This window comes from Schistocerca piceifrons, chromosome 6 (genome assembly GCF_021461385.2).
Source record: "Schistocerca piceifrons isolate TAMUIC-IGC-003096 chromosome 6, iqSchPice1.1, whole genome shotgun sequence".
NCBI lineage: Eukaryota > Metazoa > Arthropoda > Insecta > Orthoptera > Acrididae > Schistocerca > Schistocerca piceifrons.
The window spans coordinates 90,547,654-90,569,785 of record NC_060143.1 but is presented as its reverse complement, the minus strand read 5'-3'; the positions used below and the strand labels follow the sequence as shown (position 1 = coordinate 90,569,785).

Below are 22,132 nucleotides of genomic sequence, written 5' to 3'. Positions count from 1 at the left end.
TAGAATCACTTCACTTTCAGCTTTCCCACTTCAATTAGTATTCATTCCAGTTTCACACGACACTACCCCACTTCGTAACTTTTCTTTCCTACTGCGAACTCTGGAGGATATATGCACGTCTTCCCGTGCAATGCAAGCCAAGTGGCGTTGCTGGATAGACGGCTGACTCACCATTCTTCACGTTCAGAGTATTATAGTTAGAATCAAGCGTCACACGGGAACATACCACGCAGAGTAATGTTAAGAACATATTTGTCACACACGCGAGTCCTCAACTGATACCATGGACGAGTACTTCTCTTTATCCTTTGTCTCATACACAGATTGAGACTCACACAGTATTCACCACGTGGAAGTACTCGTCTCTAATTTCAAGTCCTGCACGTGCCAGTTCTTAAATATTTCCATCTTATGGTACACACGCCACTAATTCAGCTTAACTTTAGCACTCGAAAGTATTTCAACTTAGTACTAGCACTCGCAAGTATTGCAACTTATTATTATCACTCGCAAGTATTGCAACTTAGTACTAGCACTCGCAAGTACACTCCTGGAAATGGAAAAAAGAACACATTGACACCGGTGTGTCAGACCCACCATACTTGCTCCGGACACTGCGAGAGGGCTGTACAAGCAATGATCACACGCACGGCACAGCGGACACACCAGGAACCGCGGTGTTGGCCGTCGAATGGCGCTAGCTGCGCAGCATTTGTGCACCGCCGCCGTCAGTGTCAGCCAGTTTGCCGTGGCATACGGAGCTCCATCACAGTCTTTAACACTGGTAGCATGCCGCGACAGCGTGGACGTGAACCGTATGTGCAGTTGACGGACTTTGAGCGAGGGCGTATAGTGGGCATGCGGGAGGCCGGGTGGACGTACCGCCGAATTGCTCAACACGTGGGGCGTGAGGTCTCCACAGTACATCGATGTTGTCGCCAGTGGTCGGCGGAAGGTGCACGTGCCCGTCGACCTGGGACCGGACCGCAGCGACGCACGGATGCACGCCAAGACCGTAGGATCCTACGCAGTGCCGTAGGGGACCGCACCGCCACTTCCCAGCAAATTAGGGACACTGTTGCTCCTGGGGTATCGGCAAGGACCATTCGCAACCGTCTCCATGAAGCTGGGCTACGGTCCCGCACACCGTTAGGCCGTCTTCCGCTCACGCCCCAACATCGTGCAGCCCGCCTCCAGTGGTGTCGCGACAGGCGTGAATGGAGGGACGAATGGAGACGTGTCGTCTTCAGCGATGAGAGTCGCTTCTGCCTTGGTGCCAATGATGGTCGTATGCGTGTTTGGCGCCGTGCAGGTGAGCGCCACAATCAGGACTGCATACGACCGAGGCACACAGGGCCAACACCCGGCATCATGGTGTGGGGAGCGATCTCGTACACTGGCCGTACACCACTGGTGATCGTCGAGGGGACACTGAATAGTGCACGGTACATCCAATCCGTCATCGAACCCATCGTTCTACCATTCCTAGACCGGCAAGGGAACTTGCTGTTCCAGCAGGACAATGCACGTCCGCATGTATCCCGTGCCACCCAACGTGCTCTAGAAGGTGTAAGTCAACTACCCTGGCCAGCAAGATCTCTGGATCTGTCCCCCATTGAGCATGTTTGGGACTGGATGAAGCGTCGTCTCACGCGGTCTGCACGTCCAGCACGAACGCTGGTCCAACTGAGGCGCCAGGTGGAAATGGCATGGCAAGCCGTTCCACAGGACTACATCCAGCATCTCTACGATCGTCTCCATGGGAGAATAGCAGCCTACATTGCTGCGAAAGGTGGATATACACTGTACTAGTGCCGACATTGTGCATGCTCTGTTGCCTGTGTCTATGTGCCTGTGGTTCTGTCAGTGTGATCATGTGATGTATCTGACCCCAGGAATGTGTCAATAAAGTTTCCCCTTCCTGGGACAATGAATTCACGGTGTTCTTATTTCAATTTCCAGGAGTGTATTTCAACTTAGTACTAGCACTCGCAAGAATTTCAACTTAGTACTAGCACTCGCAAGTATTTCAACTTATTGCTACACGTGCTTTCACTGTGACCGTTGGTCACTTCCGAAGATTACTACGATCCCCTTACTATTACCTGCCTGTCATTTAATTCTCCCCCCCCCCCCCCACCCCTCAAAAAGTTGCTGTAATAGAGAAATAATTATTCCATATTACTCTTAAGTATTTCACATGCATACCATTTTCTCCATTCTTTTGTCTTTACTGAGCACACCTAAGACAGGTCTTACCAACACAAGATCCAGTGCCAGAGTGCAGAAACATGGCCGTTCTTCAGGTCATCTCGCACCTCTGTTGAGTTGGGGGAAGACCATGCTACTGTATTGGTCAGCCAATTTCAGGCGCTCAAAGCTTAGGTAAACTTCATTTCTTTGGTTCCACCAAAGGTGACCAAAGGACCGTCTCGAAGATGGTCATATATTGCACATTCACTATCTGTGGTTAGCAGACGACCATACATTCATTGATTTCACAGATCTCACCAAATTTGGTTATAGGGATTTATTTTGTGGGAGTGCACATATGATCAATTAAATAAATAAATTGTCATTCTTTCCTACACTGGTATCCGGCTTCGGTGTATTAAGTGAAATTGAGTTATTATTACAAAAAAATTTGTTGTTCTGACAAGTCTAACGAAGAATTTTGTACCTATTTTCAATGTCGGACGGTACTGTACCCTTTCACCCTAAGGCTAAGGTTGTAATGCTTTATAATTTCGGCCCTCAATCTCTGATGTAATAGATTCTGAATAACAGTATCGCGAAGCATTGCATCCTGATAAATTGTACCACAGACGCAATTGAATTCACAGTATCTAGTCAAGGCCTGCAATTCCACAATCGATTCTTTGTAGGACTGATAACTACGATGTTGCATGCGGAAAAATTTATACCGTGCAGCAGCAACGTGTATTTGACTCTCAAAAAATTCGTCTAATCTTGCAATTATAACATCGCAGGGCTAGGTTTGGGGCTCACTGAGGGGAAACAACTTCACTAGGAGGCGGTGGAGTACACTCCTCACATGAAAAGAAAAATGGACGATGTGATTCACATGTGATTTCGCAGACATCGAAAAGTTAAGGCAGCTGTGTTATGTATTCTTTCCATTTTTCCTTCATGTCATCGCACTGTCGGAAGGATGGAGGCGGCAACTGAATTCCTCCTTTAGCTTCTGGCGCCTTTGGCTTCTGAGATGCTTGTGCTTGTACGAGGTAAGAAACTGCTGACCGCATACTGTTATTTGTTAAGTCTCAAACTACACAAGAGACGTTAGACGCTGCTCAGCACTTACATATTGCTCTCCCTGGTCTGCCACGATTCTTTAAATATTTCAACTTAAATATTTTAACTTAAGTATTTCAACTTAAGAAAGCTCCCAAAGAAAGCAGGTGTTGACATATGTGAAAATTACCGAACAATCAGTTTAATAAGCCACAGCTGCAAAATACTAACGCGAATTCTTTACAGACGAATGGAGAAACTGGCAGAGGCCGACCTCGGTGAAGATCAGTTTGGATTCCGCAGAAATGTTGGAACACGTGAGGCAATATTGACCCTACGACTTATCTTAGAAAATAGATTAAGGAAAGGCAAACCTACATTTCTAGCGTTTGTGGACTTAGAGAAAGCTTTTGACGAATGGAGAAACTGGCAGAGGCCGACCTCGGTGAAGATCAGTTTGGATTCCGCAGAAATGTTGGAACACGTGAGGCAATATTGACCCTACGACTTATCTTAGAAAATAGATTAAGGAAAGGCAAACCTACATTTCTAGCATTTGTGGACTTAGAGAAAGCTTTTGACAATGTTGACTGGAATACTCTCTTTCAAATTCTGAAGGTGGCAGGGGTAAAATACAGGGAGCGAAAGGCTATTTACAATTTCTACAGAAATCAGATGGCAGTTATAAGAGTAGAGGGGCATGAAAGGGAAGCAGTGGTTGGGAAGGGAGTGAGACAGGGTTGTAGCCTGTCCCTGATGTTATTCAATCTGTATATTGAGCAAGCAGTAAAGGAAACAAAAGAAAAATTCGGAGTGGGTATTATGGTCCATGGAGAAGAAATAAAAATGCTGATGTTCGCCGATGACATTGTAATTCTGTCAGAGACTGCAAAGGACTTGGAAGAGCAGTTGAACGGAATGGACAGTGTCTTGAAAGGAGGATATAAGATGAACATCGACAAAAGCAAAACGAGGACAATGGAATGTAGTCGAATTAAGTCAGGTGATGCTGAGGGAATTAGATTAGGAAATGAGACACTTAAAGTAGTAAAGGAGTTTTGCTATTTGGGGAGCAAAATAACTGACGATGGTCGAAGTAGAGAGGATATAAAATGTAGACTGGCAGTGGCAAGGAAAGCGTTTCTGAAGAAGAGGAAATTTGTTAACATCGAGTATAGATTTGTCAGGAAGTCTTTTCTGAAAGTATTTGTATGGAGTGTAGCCATGTATGGAAGTGAAACATGGATGATAAATAGTTTGGACAAGAAGAGAATAGAAGCTTTCGAAATGAGGTGCTACAGAAGAATTCTGAAGATTAGATGGGTAGATCATATAACTAATGAGGAGGTAGTGAATAGATTTGGGGAGAAGAGAAGTTTGTGGCACAACTTGACAAGAAGAAGGGATCGGTTGGTAGGACATGTTCTGAGGCATCAAGGGATCACAAATTTAGTATTGGAGGGCAGCATGGAGGGTAAAAATCGTAGAGGGAGACCAAGAGATGAATACACTAAACAGATTCAGAAGGATGTAGGTTGCAGTAGGTACTAGGAGATAGAGAAGCTTGCACAGGATAGAGTAGCATGGATAGCTGCATCAAACCAGTCTAAGGACTGTTGACGATAACAACAACAACAACAACATTTCAACTTATATATTTCAACATAATACACACACACACGATCACGCATATGCACACACACACACACACACACACACACACACACACACACACACACACACACAAAAGACTTCAATAGAAGGAAAAAAATTGTCCTGCTATGTTGACCAAAGCTCATTGTTTCACTCCCTTTTTCTCGTTTCCAGTCTGTTATGTCTTCCTTTGCATGCTGCGTGGTTCCTTAGTGGAAACAGGAGTGAGGAACAGGTGCCGCTCATGAACAGAGAATTCAGATATTCATTTATTCTCATCTAATAGCAAATGATAAAAATAATACATACCATAGCTTTGTTCCTGAAGTTTCAGAATCAGTTGCCAACAGTAGATTTGAATGTAGAAAGGTTTATAAATCTGTTAGTCTTCAATACTATGACTATTCAGAAGATGCCGAGCCCTGGCCACTTTGAAAGACTGTGTATATTATTCAACTTGCAAACTCACAAAAATGGGCTCAGTGCACGAATGTTCAAACTTACGTACACCCGCCACTGGAGCTCCGGAGAGCGAATGCTTGCATCTCATTGGCAGCGGCGTAATCGTTCGTGGCAGTGCCCTAGTGCCATGGTGGCGGCTTCAGGAAACGCGGCGGCGTAACTGGCGGCCGAACTGGCTGACCGAATAGCGGCCGATACCGCACACACCAGGTCAGATTAAAGGCAGACGTCGAAGAAAATCAGAGGCGTGCTGTTAAGATTTGTTACCAGTAGGTTCGGTCAACACATGAATATTAGCAGGTGCTTTGAGAACTCAGATGGGAATCCCTGGAGCAAAGATTACTTTTTACCGAAACACTATTGAGAAAATTTAGAAAGTCAGTGTATGCTGATGACTGCAGAACAGCTGTATTTTTGTGAACGTACATTTCGTGTACGGGCCGTTAGCCGTGCACGGCTTGTGTTCCCGCCATCATGTATTTTACATCCTGTTTTTAACGTACTTCCACCTCACTACGTTGATTTATACGAGGGCTATCCACAAAGTACATTACGTTTTCGTTTGTGTCCGTTAGGGGCGGGGGCTAGCGCGGCCATCTTGGTGTCATGGCATTCCGCCGCTCAGTCGGCATCCTGCCGTGCTAGCGAGAGGTTCGTTCTGTACTCCGTTGAGTTACTGTGACAGTTTGAAATGTCAGCGTTAATTGAAAATGCCGCGAAGTGTGAAGTGAGTGCTGTAATAAGGTTTCTGACTGCAAAAAACTATACACCGATAGAAATCTATCGGCAGCTTTGTGAAGTGTATGGGGACAACATAATCACTGAAGGTGGAGTGCGTCAATGGGTCATAAAATTTAAAAATGGACGAACTAACGTTCACGACGAAGAGCAAGTGGAGGACCCAGCATAGTGACTGCCGAACTTGTCGAAAATGTCGATGCCGCGGGCCATGAAAACCGTAACTTCACAATAACGGAACTCTCTATGAGTTTTCCACAAATTTGACGAAGTTTGTTGCACGAAATCAATACCGAAAAGCTTGGTTACCACAAATTTTGTGCAAGATGGATACCAAAAATCTTGACAGAGATTCGCAAAAGTCAGCGAGTGGCTGCAGCATTAACGTTTTTGGACGCTTACGAGAAAGATTGCGACTCATTACTCGATAGCATCGTTACTGGTGACGAAACATGGGTTAAGCATGTGAACTGCGAGACAATATTGCGGTCAATGCAGTGGGGCACACAAATTGCGCCCAAAAACCCAAGAAATGCATGCAGACAATGTCGGCAAGGAAGGCGATGGCGACTATCTTTAGGGACAGAAAAGGTGTGATTTTTGTGGATTTCCTGGAAAGAGGCACTACAATAAACTCTCAAAGGTATTGCCAAACTCTGCAGAACCTCAGAAGAGCAATACAAAGCAAGTGCAGGGGAAAGTTGGGCTCAAAGATCTTGCTGATTCACAACAACGCCCCGGCCCACACGGCAAATGCCACTCGTGAAGTTCTCGAATCTTTTAAGTGGGAGTTGTTTCCTCATCCGCCGTACAGTCCCGACCTGCCACCGAGCAACTTCCACTTATTCCCAGCAATGAAGAAGTGGTTGGCTATGCAGCGTTTTGATGACGACGCACAGCTTCAAGAAGAGGTAACCACGTGGTTGAAGACGCAGGCGGCCGAATTTTACGACGAAGGAATTTCCAAGCTCGTCCATCGCTATGATAAGTGCCTTAATTTAAATGGCAACTATGTAGAAAAGCAGTATTTAAGTGTGGCTTTCATCTGTATATGATAAAAAAAATTTCCAGTACTTTATTTATTTTTAATTCCAAAACGTAATGTACTTTGTGGATAGCCCTCGTATTACTACTGCTGGGTTGCTGCTTTGCCTGACCTTGAGCGGCATTAGCAGTGTGTATCGATATATCCCCTCTCGTAGTATTTTTGCTTGACTGCTATTACTTCCCAGTCACTGTCTGTCGTAGAACAGTTGGGGTGGCTAGTTCGGGTTACAAGTTCGGGTCCGCTAATCAGTTGGAACATGTCTGGAGCGCAGTCTGGACTTGCCAGTCGGGGAGTTGCAATGCAGCACTAGTGCAGTTGGGTTGGAGCAGCTGTGACGTATGTGTCGACATGGCTCGCTCGACCATTGCCGCCATGCATCACTTGAGCCGGGCCACGGTCTTGATGGATCGTCGATCGGTCATCCTCCTGGACGACATGTTATGGCTCGCCAATCGTTCATGAGTTAGCTGTGTGTGTGTGTATACATCGACTCCCAATTTGTCTTCGTGCGTGCTTAGTAACTGTTGGGTACCTTTCAGGTCTTCGTGCAAGCGTTTGTCAGGTTGTGTGTGTAGTTGCCGTTATTTCTGTTGAGGACTATTTTAGGTGTAGTCGGCATTCACGGCAGTGCTCCGTCTCATCGGCGACATGTAATTTGTTCTCTGAGCACTTCTGGTCCCTTTCAGTTACCATCTTGTGGAACTTGGGTCAGTCTTTTCCTGGTGTAGGGATGTCGTTTACCCAGTGGGCGTGTTTCCTAAGCATGGTTGGGTCCGAGCCAGTATTTCCGCCGTCGTGTGTCTGGAAGTGAGTGGGAGACGCACCAGCAGTGCAGTCGCGACGGAGCAGCAGTCACGGACGGACCAGCAGTCCAGTCAGTCGGTTGCTGCGGACCAGGGAAGATATTTCCACGCAGTGCAGTCGCTGGGTCTGCTGCCGGTCCCTGTGCAGTGTCGGAGTGTGTGTGGAGCTGTCCAATCGCAACGAGCTTCCTGGTTCACCGACCCAGGACGTCAAAGTTGAGTGGTGTTTTAAGTATGCAAGCCTCGTCGATTCATGTTCTGGTACGTTTCGGTGGTTTGCTGTTTAGGAGGTTTTCCTGTGAGCAACACAGTGTTTGTACATATTTGATTGTGGATAATTACGTCTGTAATATTTTGTGTTTGAGTTCTCATGTACCGACTGGTGGCAAGCAAGTCATTGTCGGTCGGTCTGTGGCTGTCCACTGGGTGGATTCCGATGGATCAGGTGTAGTTGGGCACACCACCTGTCTCGCTTAAGTGAACGAAGGCAGACCGACCTCCCTGGAAGCTTCTAAGTGCCAGCGGTGTTTAGTTATCTGTTGTCAGATACTTTAAAATCAAGGCTTATGGTTATTTTTTATTTTCTTAAAATTTGCTAAATTAATTTTTAATTTTATCTTTCAAGCTTAAACTTTGCGGCCATCTGCCTTTAAAAGATTATGGTAATATATTTTAAAATTTTGAAACTTAATTGTGGTCTTCAGTCATTGGTATTGCACCTTGCATATGTGTGTTCTATCTGCTTAGCCTTAGGGTTTCCACATAGCTGTGATACTTTTTTTATTTATTGATTTACCTTTTTAATTGCATTTTAATCTTGTTGATTTTTAAGATTTTTTATTGTTAAACATTCTGGCCTCCTGCCTTTAAAAGTCTATGGTAATATACTCTAAAATTTTGAAATTTAATTGTGGCCCTCAGCCATTTGTATTGCACTTTGCATATGTTTGCTGTTTTTTTATCTAAATCATTTTATTACTATCTTAACTGGATTTTTATCTTGTTGATTTGTTAAGATTTCTTGTTTGGAAGCCTTCAACAGTGAAAGAGTTGCATTTGGTAAAGGTCTGACTTTGTGCCGCTTTGGTTGTGAGGGTTATTAAATTACAATAAATGAGAATTAGAAGGAGAAACTGGCCTCAACCTTTGGCCCATTCCACAATCCTATTACCTGTTCTGCCCAGCGGGTTTAGCGGGTGTATCAGACCGCAAAGACAAGATAACAGAAATTAGGGCTCCTATGGAGGAACACAGACAGTCATTCTATCCTCACTCCATTTGTTAGTGCAACAGGAAGGAAATGGCTAGGGGTGGTACAAGATACCATCCATCATGCACCATACAGTATCTTTTGGAGTGTGTATGTAGATAATGATGTGGTAATATATGGGATCCCTTCGCCCTGAATGCGCCAGTGGCGATTCATGCCATGTACTCCACACAAGATATCAGAAGGATTGTGCAGCCACCCTAATCAATGTCTGTTCCATGACCAATCGAAATTCGAGGTGATGAGGCAATACGCTGCAGATGACACAAAGTGCTACAGTGTAAAGTCAAGCACTGGCACACCAGTCTGGAACGAGAGAGAAGAGATGGCTGTGAGAAGATGTCAGCCAATTGCACACTGACTGACCTCTCTCCAGGATGACAATGCTACAGCAGCGGCCCTTGTGTGAAGAGGGCATAAGTGCTGCGACCCACTGGCGACGCCCCAGTTGAATAGCAGCTTCAAGATTAGCAACCTGGATAGAAGTGTCAATGTCATTACTTCACTTGTACTGTCTGTGTACTATAGACTTGTGATTGTTTATACTTAAGAAGATTGCTTATTTTGTATGTCGCCCTTTGCTTGCGACACTTCTCTGTAATTGTCAAAGTTAAGTATTGTCATTTATTTTTTGTAATAAAACTCATTAATATGATTTGTTTGAATGTTTGTCTAGCAAACCTAGTAAGCAGGCTTCCTAGACGCCACATATTTGAGGGTGAGCATGGAGGCATAATACCAAGGAGTCCTACGTTTAGTGGGAGTGAGCTCAGGTGACTTTGGAGAGCACATGTGAGAGGAAGAGCATAAGGAGTACTTCAAATCTTTCTTACTTAGTTTTGCAATCTTCCACCTGTCCTTAATTTGATGTGGCGCTTGAGGATATCACAATGATTAAGCGAGAGCCGAGGGCACAGTAGCTGTGGCGATATGAGCACAGCCTGCATTGTTACTGTAATTCCATCCCTATCCCTGTGAGGTCAAAGATAACTTTATGCAACGTTGACAGTCTCCCTCTGACATGATACCCCAATTTCACATATATAAATTGGCAGGAAAATAAAAAAAAAATATCATAATCTACAAACTGCCCGATTGTGTTAAGAGTAAAACAGCACAAAATACAAAAATCCAAAATGATTGACCTATCATATTTGTCATCAGTGCAAAACCCAAAATGGCTGACCTGTTCACATCACTATTCAAAACGGCAGTCCAATATGACTGACCTGGGAATATGAGCTCAGTCTCTGTGATGTCATAATCCAAGATGGCGATGGCGATCCAAAATAGTGGACTTGAGAATATGAGCACAGCCTGCATGGTTTTCATGCCACATGTATAGAATCCAAGATATCCACTCTGTTTCCCCTGGTGTCGCTGGTCATTTATCAAATCCTAGAGCCCATTTGAAAATAATCACAGCACAGTTCTAAGTTTCCACTGAGCCATTAGATTACCCAACATGCTGAAACTAGTAGGACAAGACGTCTGGAGAGGCCACAACGTGTACACAGTGCTTTACATTCTGACCTTGCTGATGTGGGGCTATTAACAGTATTCTAGGTTTCTCCTGATGATGCAGCCTGTATGGTTGCTGGAGTACTGTAAAAGTTTCAAATTGATAAAATGTCCCACAGATATGTACTCGGAGAATTTATCTCTTCGGTAGCTGCCGCACAAGGGAGACTCGTACAGCTGTCGACAACTAAGCTGCCCACACATAGCTGTAGACGATGGCCACCTCATCCCAAGTTTAGAACCTAAGAACCCACTTGCCCCAAGTTAAAAAATGTAAGAAATTCAAAAATCCAAGACAGTAGTTCCAATTTCCACCATTAGTATACTGTTTGTGATGACACTGTAAGTCATCTCCCCCAACACACAGTTCCTCTCACATCACAGCCCACATGTCCTAAGTTAAAATGGCAGGAAAATTTGAAAATGCAAGAAACGTATTTATGCTGTAACTCACATTGAAAAATGGCTGGAAATTCAAAATTGCCCAAATTAAATGATCAATAGCCTACACATACATTCTGGAGGGCAAATCAAAAATTCAGGCATACTACTTCTGTGGAAGAACATGTGCAATATCTCAGGAGAAAAAAAGGTACTATGTTTATAAAATACACTATCCGGATTTTACTGTGTTGGATGGGTGCAGACATTAAATGAAGTGTAACCTGTCTGCCACAGTTCTGTCAAAAACACACAAATATTATATGTACACCCATCATGCATCCACCACATTGAGTGCTAGACAGCATTCGCTGCATAGTGAAGGTATACATCAAAGTATCTGGCCTGCACACTGACTGTCAGCTGCTAGTGGCTGTGGCACCCGTATAGGCCTACGTTTCAGCAAGCAACAGTACGCAGTGAGACAAGCTACCTGTTCATATCAGTTACCGGTGTGTATTATTGCCCTAGCTGAGCATTTGAGTATATTACTTTAATCTTTTATTTCATGCATTACGTCATCATAGGATTTGTCGACCTGGAAAAAGCGTTCGACAATATAAAATGGTGCAAGCTGTTCGAGATTCTGAAAAAAGTAGGGATAAGCTATAGGGCGAGACGGGTCATATACAATATGTACAACAACCAAGAGGGAATAATAAGAGTGGACGATCAAGAACGAAGTGCTCGTATTAAGAAGGGTGTAAGACAAGGCTGTAGCCTTTCGCCCCTACACTTCAATCTGTACATCGAGGAAGCAATGATGGAAATAAAAGAAAGGTTCAGGAGTGGAATTAAAATACAAGGTGGAAGGATATCAATGATACGATTCGCTGATGACATTGCTGTCCTGAGTGAAAGTGAAGAAGAATTAAATGATCTGCTGAACGGAATGAACAGTCTAATGAGAACACAGTATGGTTTGAGAGTAAATCGGAGAAAGACGAAGGTAATGAGAAGTAGTAGAAATGAGAACAGTGAGAAACTTAACATCAGGATTGATGGTCACGAAGTCAATGAAGTTAAGGAATTCTGCTACCTAGGCAGCAAAATAACCAATGACGGATGGAGCAAGGAGGACATCAAAAGCAGACTCGCTATGGCAAAAAAGGCATTTCTGGCCAAGAGAAGTCTACTAATATCAAATACCGGCCTTAATTTGAGGAAGAAATTTCTGAGGATGTATGTCTGGAGTACAGCATTGTATGGTAGTGAAACATGGACTGTGGGAAAACCGGAACAGAAGAGAATCGAAGCATTTGAGATGTGGTGCTATAGACGAATGTTGAAAATTAGGCGGACTGATAAGGTAAGGAACGAGGTGGTTCTACGCAGAATCGGAGAGGAAAGGAATATGTGGAAAACACTGATAAGGAGAAGGGACAGTATGATAGGACATCTGCTAAGACATGAGGGAATGGCTTCCACGGTACTAGAGGGAGCTGTAGAGGGCAAAAACTGTAGAGGAAGACAGAGATTGGAATACGTCAAGCAAATAATTGAGGACGTAGGTTGCAAGTGCTACTCTGAGATGAAGAGGTTAGCACAGGAAAGGAATTCGTGGTGGGCCGCATCAAACCAGTCAGTAGACTGGTGTCTTGGCAGTCATCTTCATATGACATAACATATCTGGGACACTAATGGACGTCAGTTCTGCACCACAATTTATGGGAAATGTGTAAACGTGTGGCGCCCGATGCCTCTGGAAACCTGAAAGAATCCTCTGTAGCACAGCTTGTCTGAATACTCGATCTGCTAACAATCCCATGCAGAGCGCAGTGTAAGTCGTAACAGCAGACACCCACTGTTACGACTGTCCACAAACTTGACTAGTAAAAGACTTCTCTCACACCCTTCTTGAAGGAAACACGCCTGCATTCATCGGAAATGATTTAGAAATCCTATGCAAAGAACCTATGTATACTCCACGCTTATTAATGCGTATCCTGCAGACCAATGCAACTATCCCTTTTAATTTCGGCGCTTCTCCCTTGGAATATCTTTTACGGGTCGATTTTGACACAAAACTCGCTGATTTCGATGGAAAATTGACTGATTTGCTGTATGTACGCACCATAGTGTGTGTGGTCGATTTCCTCTTCTGTTGTTTTGGATAGTTTTCGTCATTCGTTTAGGCTTATCTCCAACCTGTTGTTCACATACCTTTTTCTTGAATCTTGCTGGTTCACTTTTCGTTGCGCTAACCATGATTTTTCCGAAGACGGTGTGGTTTTTGCAAGCATTAAGGTGATATTGTGTGTGTTCGTCTCAGTGTCGCTACAATTTTCTATTTCATTTCAGTTCAGAAAAGACCTACATACATACTCTACAAGCCACCTTATGGGCGCTTAGTGGCTTGTAGCTTGTATTACTGACATTAATTCCCTTTCTGTTCCACTCGCAAGTTTAGCGATAGGTGAATGACTATGTGCTTCTGCATGAACCACGATTTATGCTGTCTTCATGGTCATTATGTGAGATGTACGTTCCCCTCAGTAAATCTCAGAGCTTTTCAGATTTCAGTAAAAACTATTAAATGCTGTGACCGGTGGTCTTAGCTCCCATCCTCATACCGTAGTCATTGTCTTGCACCACCGTATCGTCAGACATGGCATAAAATATATCAAATCATCAAATAACGATACTTTAGTGATGGTGGAATGAGTGTATACATCTGTATATGTTCTGATTTTTGTTGTCTTTGAAGTCCTTACGTTAGATGTGCGTTAGTGGCTGTACATCGTTCTGCAGACAGTTGCACATGTATGTTCCTCAAACTTTCTGAATAATTTTTCATGACAAGAATGCCTGGACAATTCTGAATTACTTCGATAGCTTCCTGTCGTCCCAGTGCCTCACTAGGAAGTTCATCGCGTTAATTTATAAAAAATAGTACGTTGGGGAACAGCTGCTGTGGAAGATGCATTTTGTCCTCTTTCGAATTTTTTTCGTAACCATTTGATGTCACGTACCTCAAGAAAACTACCAAGGGTTTATGTCTTGCAGAATCGATGATGTATTGGGTGTCTTAAATTGGTAGAATATGTGGAATTCGTTGACGTTGATGTAAAGTAATAAATAAAAGGGGAATGCTCTCGGATAGGGCAATAACATGCGATGGTAACTGACGAGATCAGGTGGCGTTTCTCTCGGGCTACCGGTGTTGATTGGTGGTTCACCACAGGTCTCACTGTCACGAGCGGCTGACACAGTATGCTGTTCCAGATAGTCTGACATACACTATGTGATCAAAAGTATCCGGACATCTCTAGAAACATAAGTTTTTCATATTTGGTGCATTGTGCTGCCACCTACTGCCAGGTACTCCATATCAGCGACCTCAGTAGTCATTAGACATCGTGAGAGAGCAGAATGGGGCGCTCCGCAGAACTGACGGTCTTCGAACGTGTTCAGGTGATTCTGTGTCACTTGTGTGATACGTCTGTACGCGAGATTTCCACACTCCTAAACATCCCTAGGTACACTGTTTCCGATGTGATGGTGAAGTGGAAATATGAAGGGACACGTACAGCACAAAAGCTTACAGGCCGACCTCTTCTGCTGACAGACACAGACCGATTGAACATTGGAAAAACGCTGAGTGGACTGTCCAATCACGGTACACAATGTGGCGATCCGATGACAGGGTGTGGGTATGGCGAATGCCCGGCGAACGCCATCTGCCTGCGTGTATAGTGCCAACAGTAAAATTCGGAGGCGGTGCTGTTATGGTGTGGTCGTGTTTTTCATGGAGGGGACTTACATCCCTTATTGGTTTTCGTGGCACAATCACAGCACAGGACTACTTTGATGCTTTAAGCACCTTCTTGCTTCCCCCTATTGAAGGGCAATTCGGGGATGGCGATTGTATCTTTCAACACGATCGAGCACCTGTTCATAATGCACGGCCTGTGGTGGAGTGGTTGCACGACAATACCATCCCTGTAATGGACTGGCCTGCACAGACTCCTGATCCTAATCCGATAGAACACCTTAGGGATGTTTTGGAACGCCGACTTCGTGCCAGGCCTCACCGACCGACATTGATACCTCTCCTCAGTGCAGCACTCCGTGAAGAATGGGCTGCCGATTGAAAGTATGCCTGCGAAAGTGGAATCCGTCATCAAGGCTAAGGGACACCATATTGAATTACAGCATTACCGATGTAGGTCGCCACGAACTTGTAAGTCATTTTCAGCCAGGTGTCCGGATACATTTAATCGCATAGTGTATATCTTCACTGTGTGGAGAGTGCTTTCTCGCATCATCTACCACTGGCCGCCGTTGGGGCACTCAATCAGGTACCGCCTCTGCATCTTTCCAATGAATGGGGTTACATTCTGCTGATGGTGACAGAGGAGTTCTTTAGTCTTGGAATGTGTCGTGCAATTACGCATTAGAACTCTTCTCTCGTAATATGCTATTCTTTTATCCACCTCATCTGCTTGTATCTTTGTTTATGGTTACAGTTATATTTGTAAATTACACTACTGGCCATTAAAACAGCTACATCAACAAGAAATACAGGTGATAAATGGGTAGACATTGGAAAAATATATTATACTAGAACTCACATGTGATTACATTTTCACGTAATTTGGGTGCATAGATCCTGAGAAATCAGTACCCAGAACAACCACCTTGATACGCCTGGGCATTGAGTCAAACAGAGCTTGGATGGCGTGTATAGGTACAGCTCCCCATGCAGCTTCAACACGATACCACAGTTCATCAAGAGTAGTGACTGGCGTATTGTGACGAGCCAGTTACTCGGCCACCATTGACCAGACGTTTTCAGTTGGTGAGAGATCTGGAGAATGTGCTGGCCAGGGCAGCAGCCGAACATTTTCTGTGTCCAGAAAGGCCCGTACAGGACCTGCAACATGCGGGCGTGCATTATCTTTCTGAAATGTATGATTTCGCAGGGATCGAATGAAGGGTTGAGCTACGGTTCGTAACACATCTGAAATGTAACGTCAACTGTTCAAAGTGCCGTCAATGAGAACAAGAGGTGACCGAGACGTGCAACCAATGGCACCCCATACCATCACGCCGGGAGATACGCCAGTATGGCGATGACGAATACACGCTTCCAATGTGCGTCCACCACGATGTCGCCAAACACGGATGCGAACATCATGATGCTGTAAACAGAACCTGGATTCATCCGAAAAAATGATATTTTGCCATTCGTGCACCCAGGTTCGTCGTTGAGTACACCATCGCAGGTGCTCCTGTCTGTGATGCAGCGTTAAGGGTAACCGCAGCCATGGTCTCCGAGCTGATAGTCCATGCTGCTGCAAACGTCGTCGAACTGTTTGTGCAGATGGTTGTAGTCTTGCAAACGTCCCCATCTGTTGACTCAGGGATCGAGACGTGGCTGCACGATCCGTTACAGCCATACGGATAAGATGCCTGTCATCTCGACTGCTAGTGATACGAGGCCGTTGGGATCTAGCACGGCGTTCCGTATTACCCTCCTGAACCCACCGATTCCATATTCTGCTAACAGTCATTGGATCTCGACCAACGCGAGCAGCAATGTCGCGATACGATAAGCCGCAATCGCGATAGGCTACAATCCGACCTTTATCAAAGTCGGAAACGTGATGGTATGCATTTCTCCTCCTTACTCGAAGCATCAAAACAACGTTTCACCAGGCAAAGCCGGTCAGCTGCTGTTTGTGTATGAGAAATTGGTTGGAAACTTTCCTCATGTCAGCATGTTGTAGGTGTCGCCACCGGCGCCAACCTTGTGTGAATGCTCTGAAAAGCTAATCATTTGCATATCACAGCATCTTCTTCCTGTCGGTTAAATTTCGCGCCTGTAGCACGTCATCTTCGCGGTGCAGCAATTTTAATGGCCAGTAGTGTAGTAACAGCTATAACAAGTCATATGTCTTTGGCTTGTGTAGTACCTCAAGTACATACGGCAAGAGTAAGCCATTAACGCTTGTTTTTCCCTGGGCAACAGGTGAAGAGTTGAAATGGATGTGTGGGCGCAAAACAGTTAGTCTATACTGACAGGGGTAGCCCACTTAGTAGTGCAGTTACGACTGTGCAGAAAACATCAGGTCGTAAAGTTTGTGGTGTGTTTGAGTGAAGACTGTTCAACACCAGGAAAAATCAACCAACACATTGATGTGTGTACATATTAAGGTACCACATACAAAAATATCTGCACTTACACTCATTTCACCCTGTATAAATATCGTTACTGCACCCTCATCATGAGAGTTTGTTGGTACAGATTTGCGTCAAAATATGTGTAACATTCGAACTTGATAATTGTTTCATTCGTAGTAAACTCTTGGTAAATTTTATAGCGGTTGTTTGTAGTTATCAAATGAGTTAATTGTTTAGTTTTGTGCCTCATATTGAAATTATCATATATTTATTTGAGAAACAAAAACAGGTTTCTGTTCTGTGATCATATCTAGTTTGTTTTATTTCTGTTTACAGACTGCAAAGCTTTCAGGGACTTCTGCTACATCTTCGACATGTACCCTCACAAGTAAGTATAAAGTCATTTGCTTTAATTATTTACCACTTATATATCCATATTACATAATGGCTGAGGAAGATTGTGCTTGTTAAGCTGCGCTCTAGGTGATCGGAAAACTGAGCAGAAAATTTAACTATTTTTTTCAGTCATACAATTGGTATATGAGCTTTATTTAAATGTCTTACACTTCATGAGATAAATCAGGAACTTCGATAATATATAACGAAAAGTACGAGATCCGAAATGTAATGCCAGATAAGGAGCATAAAGTCATTCGAGGCAAGAAGAAAAAGCAGTCAAAGCTGGAGAAAGAACAACATAAGTGGACTTGCAATAGTATTTATAGAATTTCCGTGAAGGGAGAGAGTTCTCCAAGACTGTTTTACTTTCCAAATCAGAGCGAAAGAAAGAGCAAAATACTTTAAACCCTGTACGTGTTGTAAAATACACTTCCAAGACAAAAAAAGAGGCACCACGAAAGAAATATCCGAATGCAACAAAAATCAGTAGATGTGATGTACGTGTAGACCCAAACAAATAATTAAAATTTCATAAAAATTGGATGATTTATTCAAGAGAAAGAGCTTCACAAACCGAGCAAGTCAGTAATGCGTTGGTCCACTTCTGGCTCTCATGCAAGCAATTATTCGGCTTGGCATTGGTTGGTGGAGTTGTTGGGTGTCCTGCTGAGGGGTATCGTGCCAAATCTGTCCAATTGGCGCGCCAGATCGTCAAAATCCTGAGCTGGTTGGATGACCCTGCCCATAATGCTCGAAACGTTCTCAGTTGTGGATGTATCCAGCGACCTTGCTGGCCTAGGTAGAATCTGGCAAGCACGAAGACAAGCAGTAGAAACTATCACTGGCTTTGGGAAGGCATTATCTTGCTGAAATGTAAAGAATAGCTTGCCATGAAGAGCATCAACGTGCTGTAAGGGTGCTGCGGACGACAGTCAAAGGGGTCTTCCCGCGAAAAGAAACGGCACTTCAGACCTTCACTCCTGTTTGTGGGGCTGTATAGTGGGCGATAGTCCGTTTGGTAACTGACCGAATCCATGGCACCTCCAGACACATCTTCGCTGGTCATCGAGGCTCAGTTCGAAGTGGGACATCACTGAACTTAATTCTATTCCAGTTAATGAGTTTCAAGGCCAAGTGTGCCAGACGCCACTGAAAATAAACTTCTTGGTCTACAGAGGCATTCGGCGTAAGGGGCACCATGAACTTAGCCCCCTTTCTGTGAGCCAGCTATTGAGCGTCCTTGTGGTCACTGAAGCACCGATTGCATGTCGGATCGATGATAGTGATGAATCCGGAGCTCTTAGTGCATCTCTGACGATTCCTCAATTCTATCGTCTCTCTAGGTCGACCGCTTCCTTCTTGATGCTGTGTTTGGCGATTATTTCCCCATTCCCAGCAGCATCGCTCGAGTGATTTGCCGAGTGCTCTGACTGGCTTCTTTGAGCCCAACCTCACGTCCTCTCTCAAATACTGACAACTGCCTATGTTGTTCATGCGCCTGTCCAACTGAGTACACGGAATGATTTCGCAAAGCCTTTATGACCTGCTACCGACATGCACCCTGCTTATTGTCTGTACCTGCCGCATGGTGAAATTATGCTGCAGCGTCACACATTCATCGATCAGCTGCCAACGTTTGTAATTTTGTCTGTTCAATCGATACCTGTATGAAGTTTATCCCATAATGTCTCAACATATCACATATCCTTTTGTAATACAGCATCTCAGGCACATCCAATAGTAGGTATTTTCTGTTAGTTCATACGATATTGATGCAATGAAGCAACACTTCTCTATTCAATGTATTTTTATTCAGCATGATTGACAACAACTCAGTAGCGAAAGACCACGGATTTGTCAAAACTACTCAGTCCAACAGCAAACAATACATGCTTATGGGCGTCTTCTAAAGCCCAACATTCTGGCGCCAGTGTTTCCCACGCAGTCTCTCTCCCCCCCCCCCCCCCCACACACACACATACACACACTCCTCGCAGTAGAGCAGAACTCCTGGAATGTGCAGGTACTTGTACCGCTCTCGTCAGCCTGCCCTGGTGTTAGTCTGCTGGTGGCTTCGGTGTTTCTTGCTGTGCTGACGGTGGCGCCGTGGTTGCTTGCCCAGACTCTCCACTTGGTCGCTGTGGCATTGCGAGTGTGGCTGTGTCATGATCCTCACTAGATGTCAGTCTATGTCAACACACAGGCATAGCTCGTTCAGGTGACACCGTCTGTCGCTCGTCTTTATATTGTGTCTGTACTGTATGTGCATCACGTTTTAAAAACTTGGATGGACCAGAGTACGGGGCTTCTAATAGAAGGCGCTCTGCATCCATCCTTAACTGCATGGCTAGCACGTTTTCAGATTTCTGTGTACGAAAATATTATGCTCCCCATGGCGTAATAATAGTAGTAGTAGTAGTAGTAGTAGTACTTGGTTGGTTGGTTGGTTGGTTTGGGGAAGGAGACCAGACAGCGTGGTCATCGGTCTCATCGGATTAGGGAAGGATTGGGAAGGAAGTCGGTCGTGCCCTTTCAGAGGAACCATCCCGGCATTTGCCTAGAGTGATTTAGGGAAATCACGGAAAACCTAAATCAGGATGGCCGGACGCGGGAGTGAACCGTCGTCCTCCCGAATGCGAGTCCAGTGTCTAACCACTGCGCCACCCCGCTCGGTGTGTAGTAGTAGTAGTAGTAGCAGCAGCAGCAGCAGTTTTAGTAGTAGTAATGGTAGTAGTAGCTTTATTCAACTGTAGATTTACAAGGATATAGGACATGTCAAAGTATTTACAAATTTAGATCAATTTAAAATATCCTAATTCGTATAGACGTATATTTACGGACTTCCGGGTAGAGGAAATCATTAGATTTACTCCTGGTATACAATACTTTTTTTTACAAATAACTTATTAAATAATGTAATGCCAGATTGTTCACTGATATCTCACTATCACTCACTGCACGCACACGCACACTGGTGATCTCTGGGCCATTTTCTGTACTGCAACTTCCCATTTGCTATCCTGAAGAGCTGAGTCAGCATCCCTCCATAATGAGTGACATGTTGAGCTCAGAAAGAGGAAGAGGTGTTGGTATTGTGCTATGCATAGCTTGGGGGGGGGGGGGGGGGTAAGTATTTCTAGAAAGGAATAAAAGAAGGAAAAAAAAACATAAAGTGAAAGTGTTATGTGGAATGTTGGATATTTTATAATCATTATTATTATTATTATTTATTTGTATAACATTTTTTATCAAACCCCTACTCTGTTTTAGCTAAGTAATCCTTCAATGTATAAAATGTATTGCTAACAGGTACTTTTTAGCTGCCTTTTTAAATAAGTGTATTTTCGCAATTTCTTTAATCTCTTTTGGTAATTTATTGTACAGTTTTATTCCTTGGTAGAAAATGCTGTTTTGAGTTTTATGTTTATTTTTTCTTGGTAAATGTAAGTTGAGTCTATCTCTTGTTGCATGGTCATGGACAGAGCTGTTTGTGCAGTAATTACCAATGTTATTTTTGATGACTGGTAAATGTATTCACACGGAGCAGCTAAAATCCCCGGTGTTCTGAACAGATATTTACAATGAGCTCGACTAGTATTTTTGGTTATTATTCTTATGGCTCTTTTCTGGAGTTTGAAAATTGTGTTCATATTTTGTGCATTTGTTCCCCAAAAAAGAATGCCATAGCTAAGAACTGCGTGTACATATGAATAATATGTAACCAAATGCCGGCGAAGGGCATGGATCGGATATCTGGGCCTTTAGTTGCTGTGGTAAATACGGCAGTTCTGTGTGTCTCGTTATTTGCTGCGTGCTGTCGACGCCCCCGTATCTGGCTTACACAAAATGCACAGACCATATGAGACTGGGCGCCGTTGCTAAAGTTATAATGAATCATCCTCCTCTAACATTACCATTTTTTATAGAGATAACCGATACCATGCATACTATCGATTCTTGCATAGGTTAAAATTATCTCAGCTGTTTCATTAAAAGAATTCATATAATTTTGTATACAATGTATTATATTTCAGGCTAAAATGTATAAAAAATAAATTGTGTTACAATCGATATGTACTAACAGTTAAAATTACTCTTTTTTTAGAAATATTTGAAATTACGAAATTTCTGGCATACTTAAAATTCACATTATTAATTGCACAATCTAATGCTATTTATTAAATTTATTTCTAGATTGATTTACAAAATAATGATGTATTTTAGCCAATATTCGTCTTTGGTAAAGAAAGTTTGTAAACCCTTTCGCTCCGTAAACTCTTTAGAATAATGTGAGTACCGCAGAATGTAAGTAGTGGTGGGCATGCCTCTGACGGAAGTAGACGTTTTCTAAGTTTGTCACCACCAATGTAATTATTGTTTTTTTTTTAATGGGGAAAATGTAAAAACCGTGTGATG

At 43.7% G+C, this 22,132-nt stretch overlaps 1 protein-coding gene across 1 annotated transcript in view; it reads left to right on the top strand.

Annotated features, from left to right (window-relative positions):
• Positions 1–22,132, top strand: part of LOC124803158 — a 395,089-nt gene that overhangs the window by 129,344 nt on the left and 243,613 nt on the right. The window contains exon 3 of the mRNA XM_047264338.1: positions 17,654–17,705. Coding sequence (XP_047120294.1) covers positions 17,654–17,705 — 52 coding nt within the window. The remainder of the gene's footprint in view (positions 1–17,653; positions 17,706–22,132) is intronic.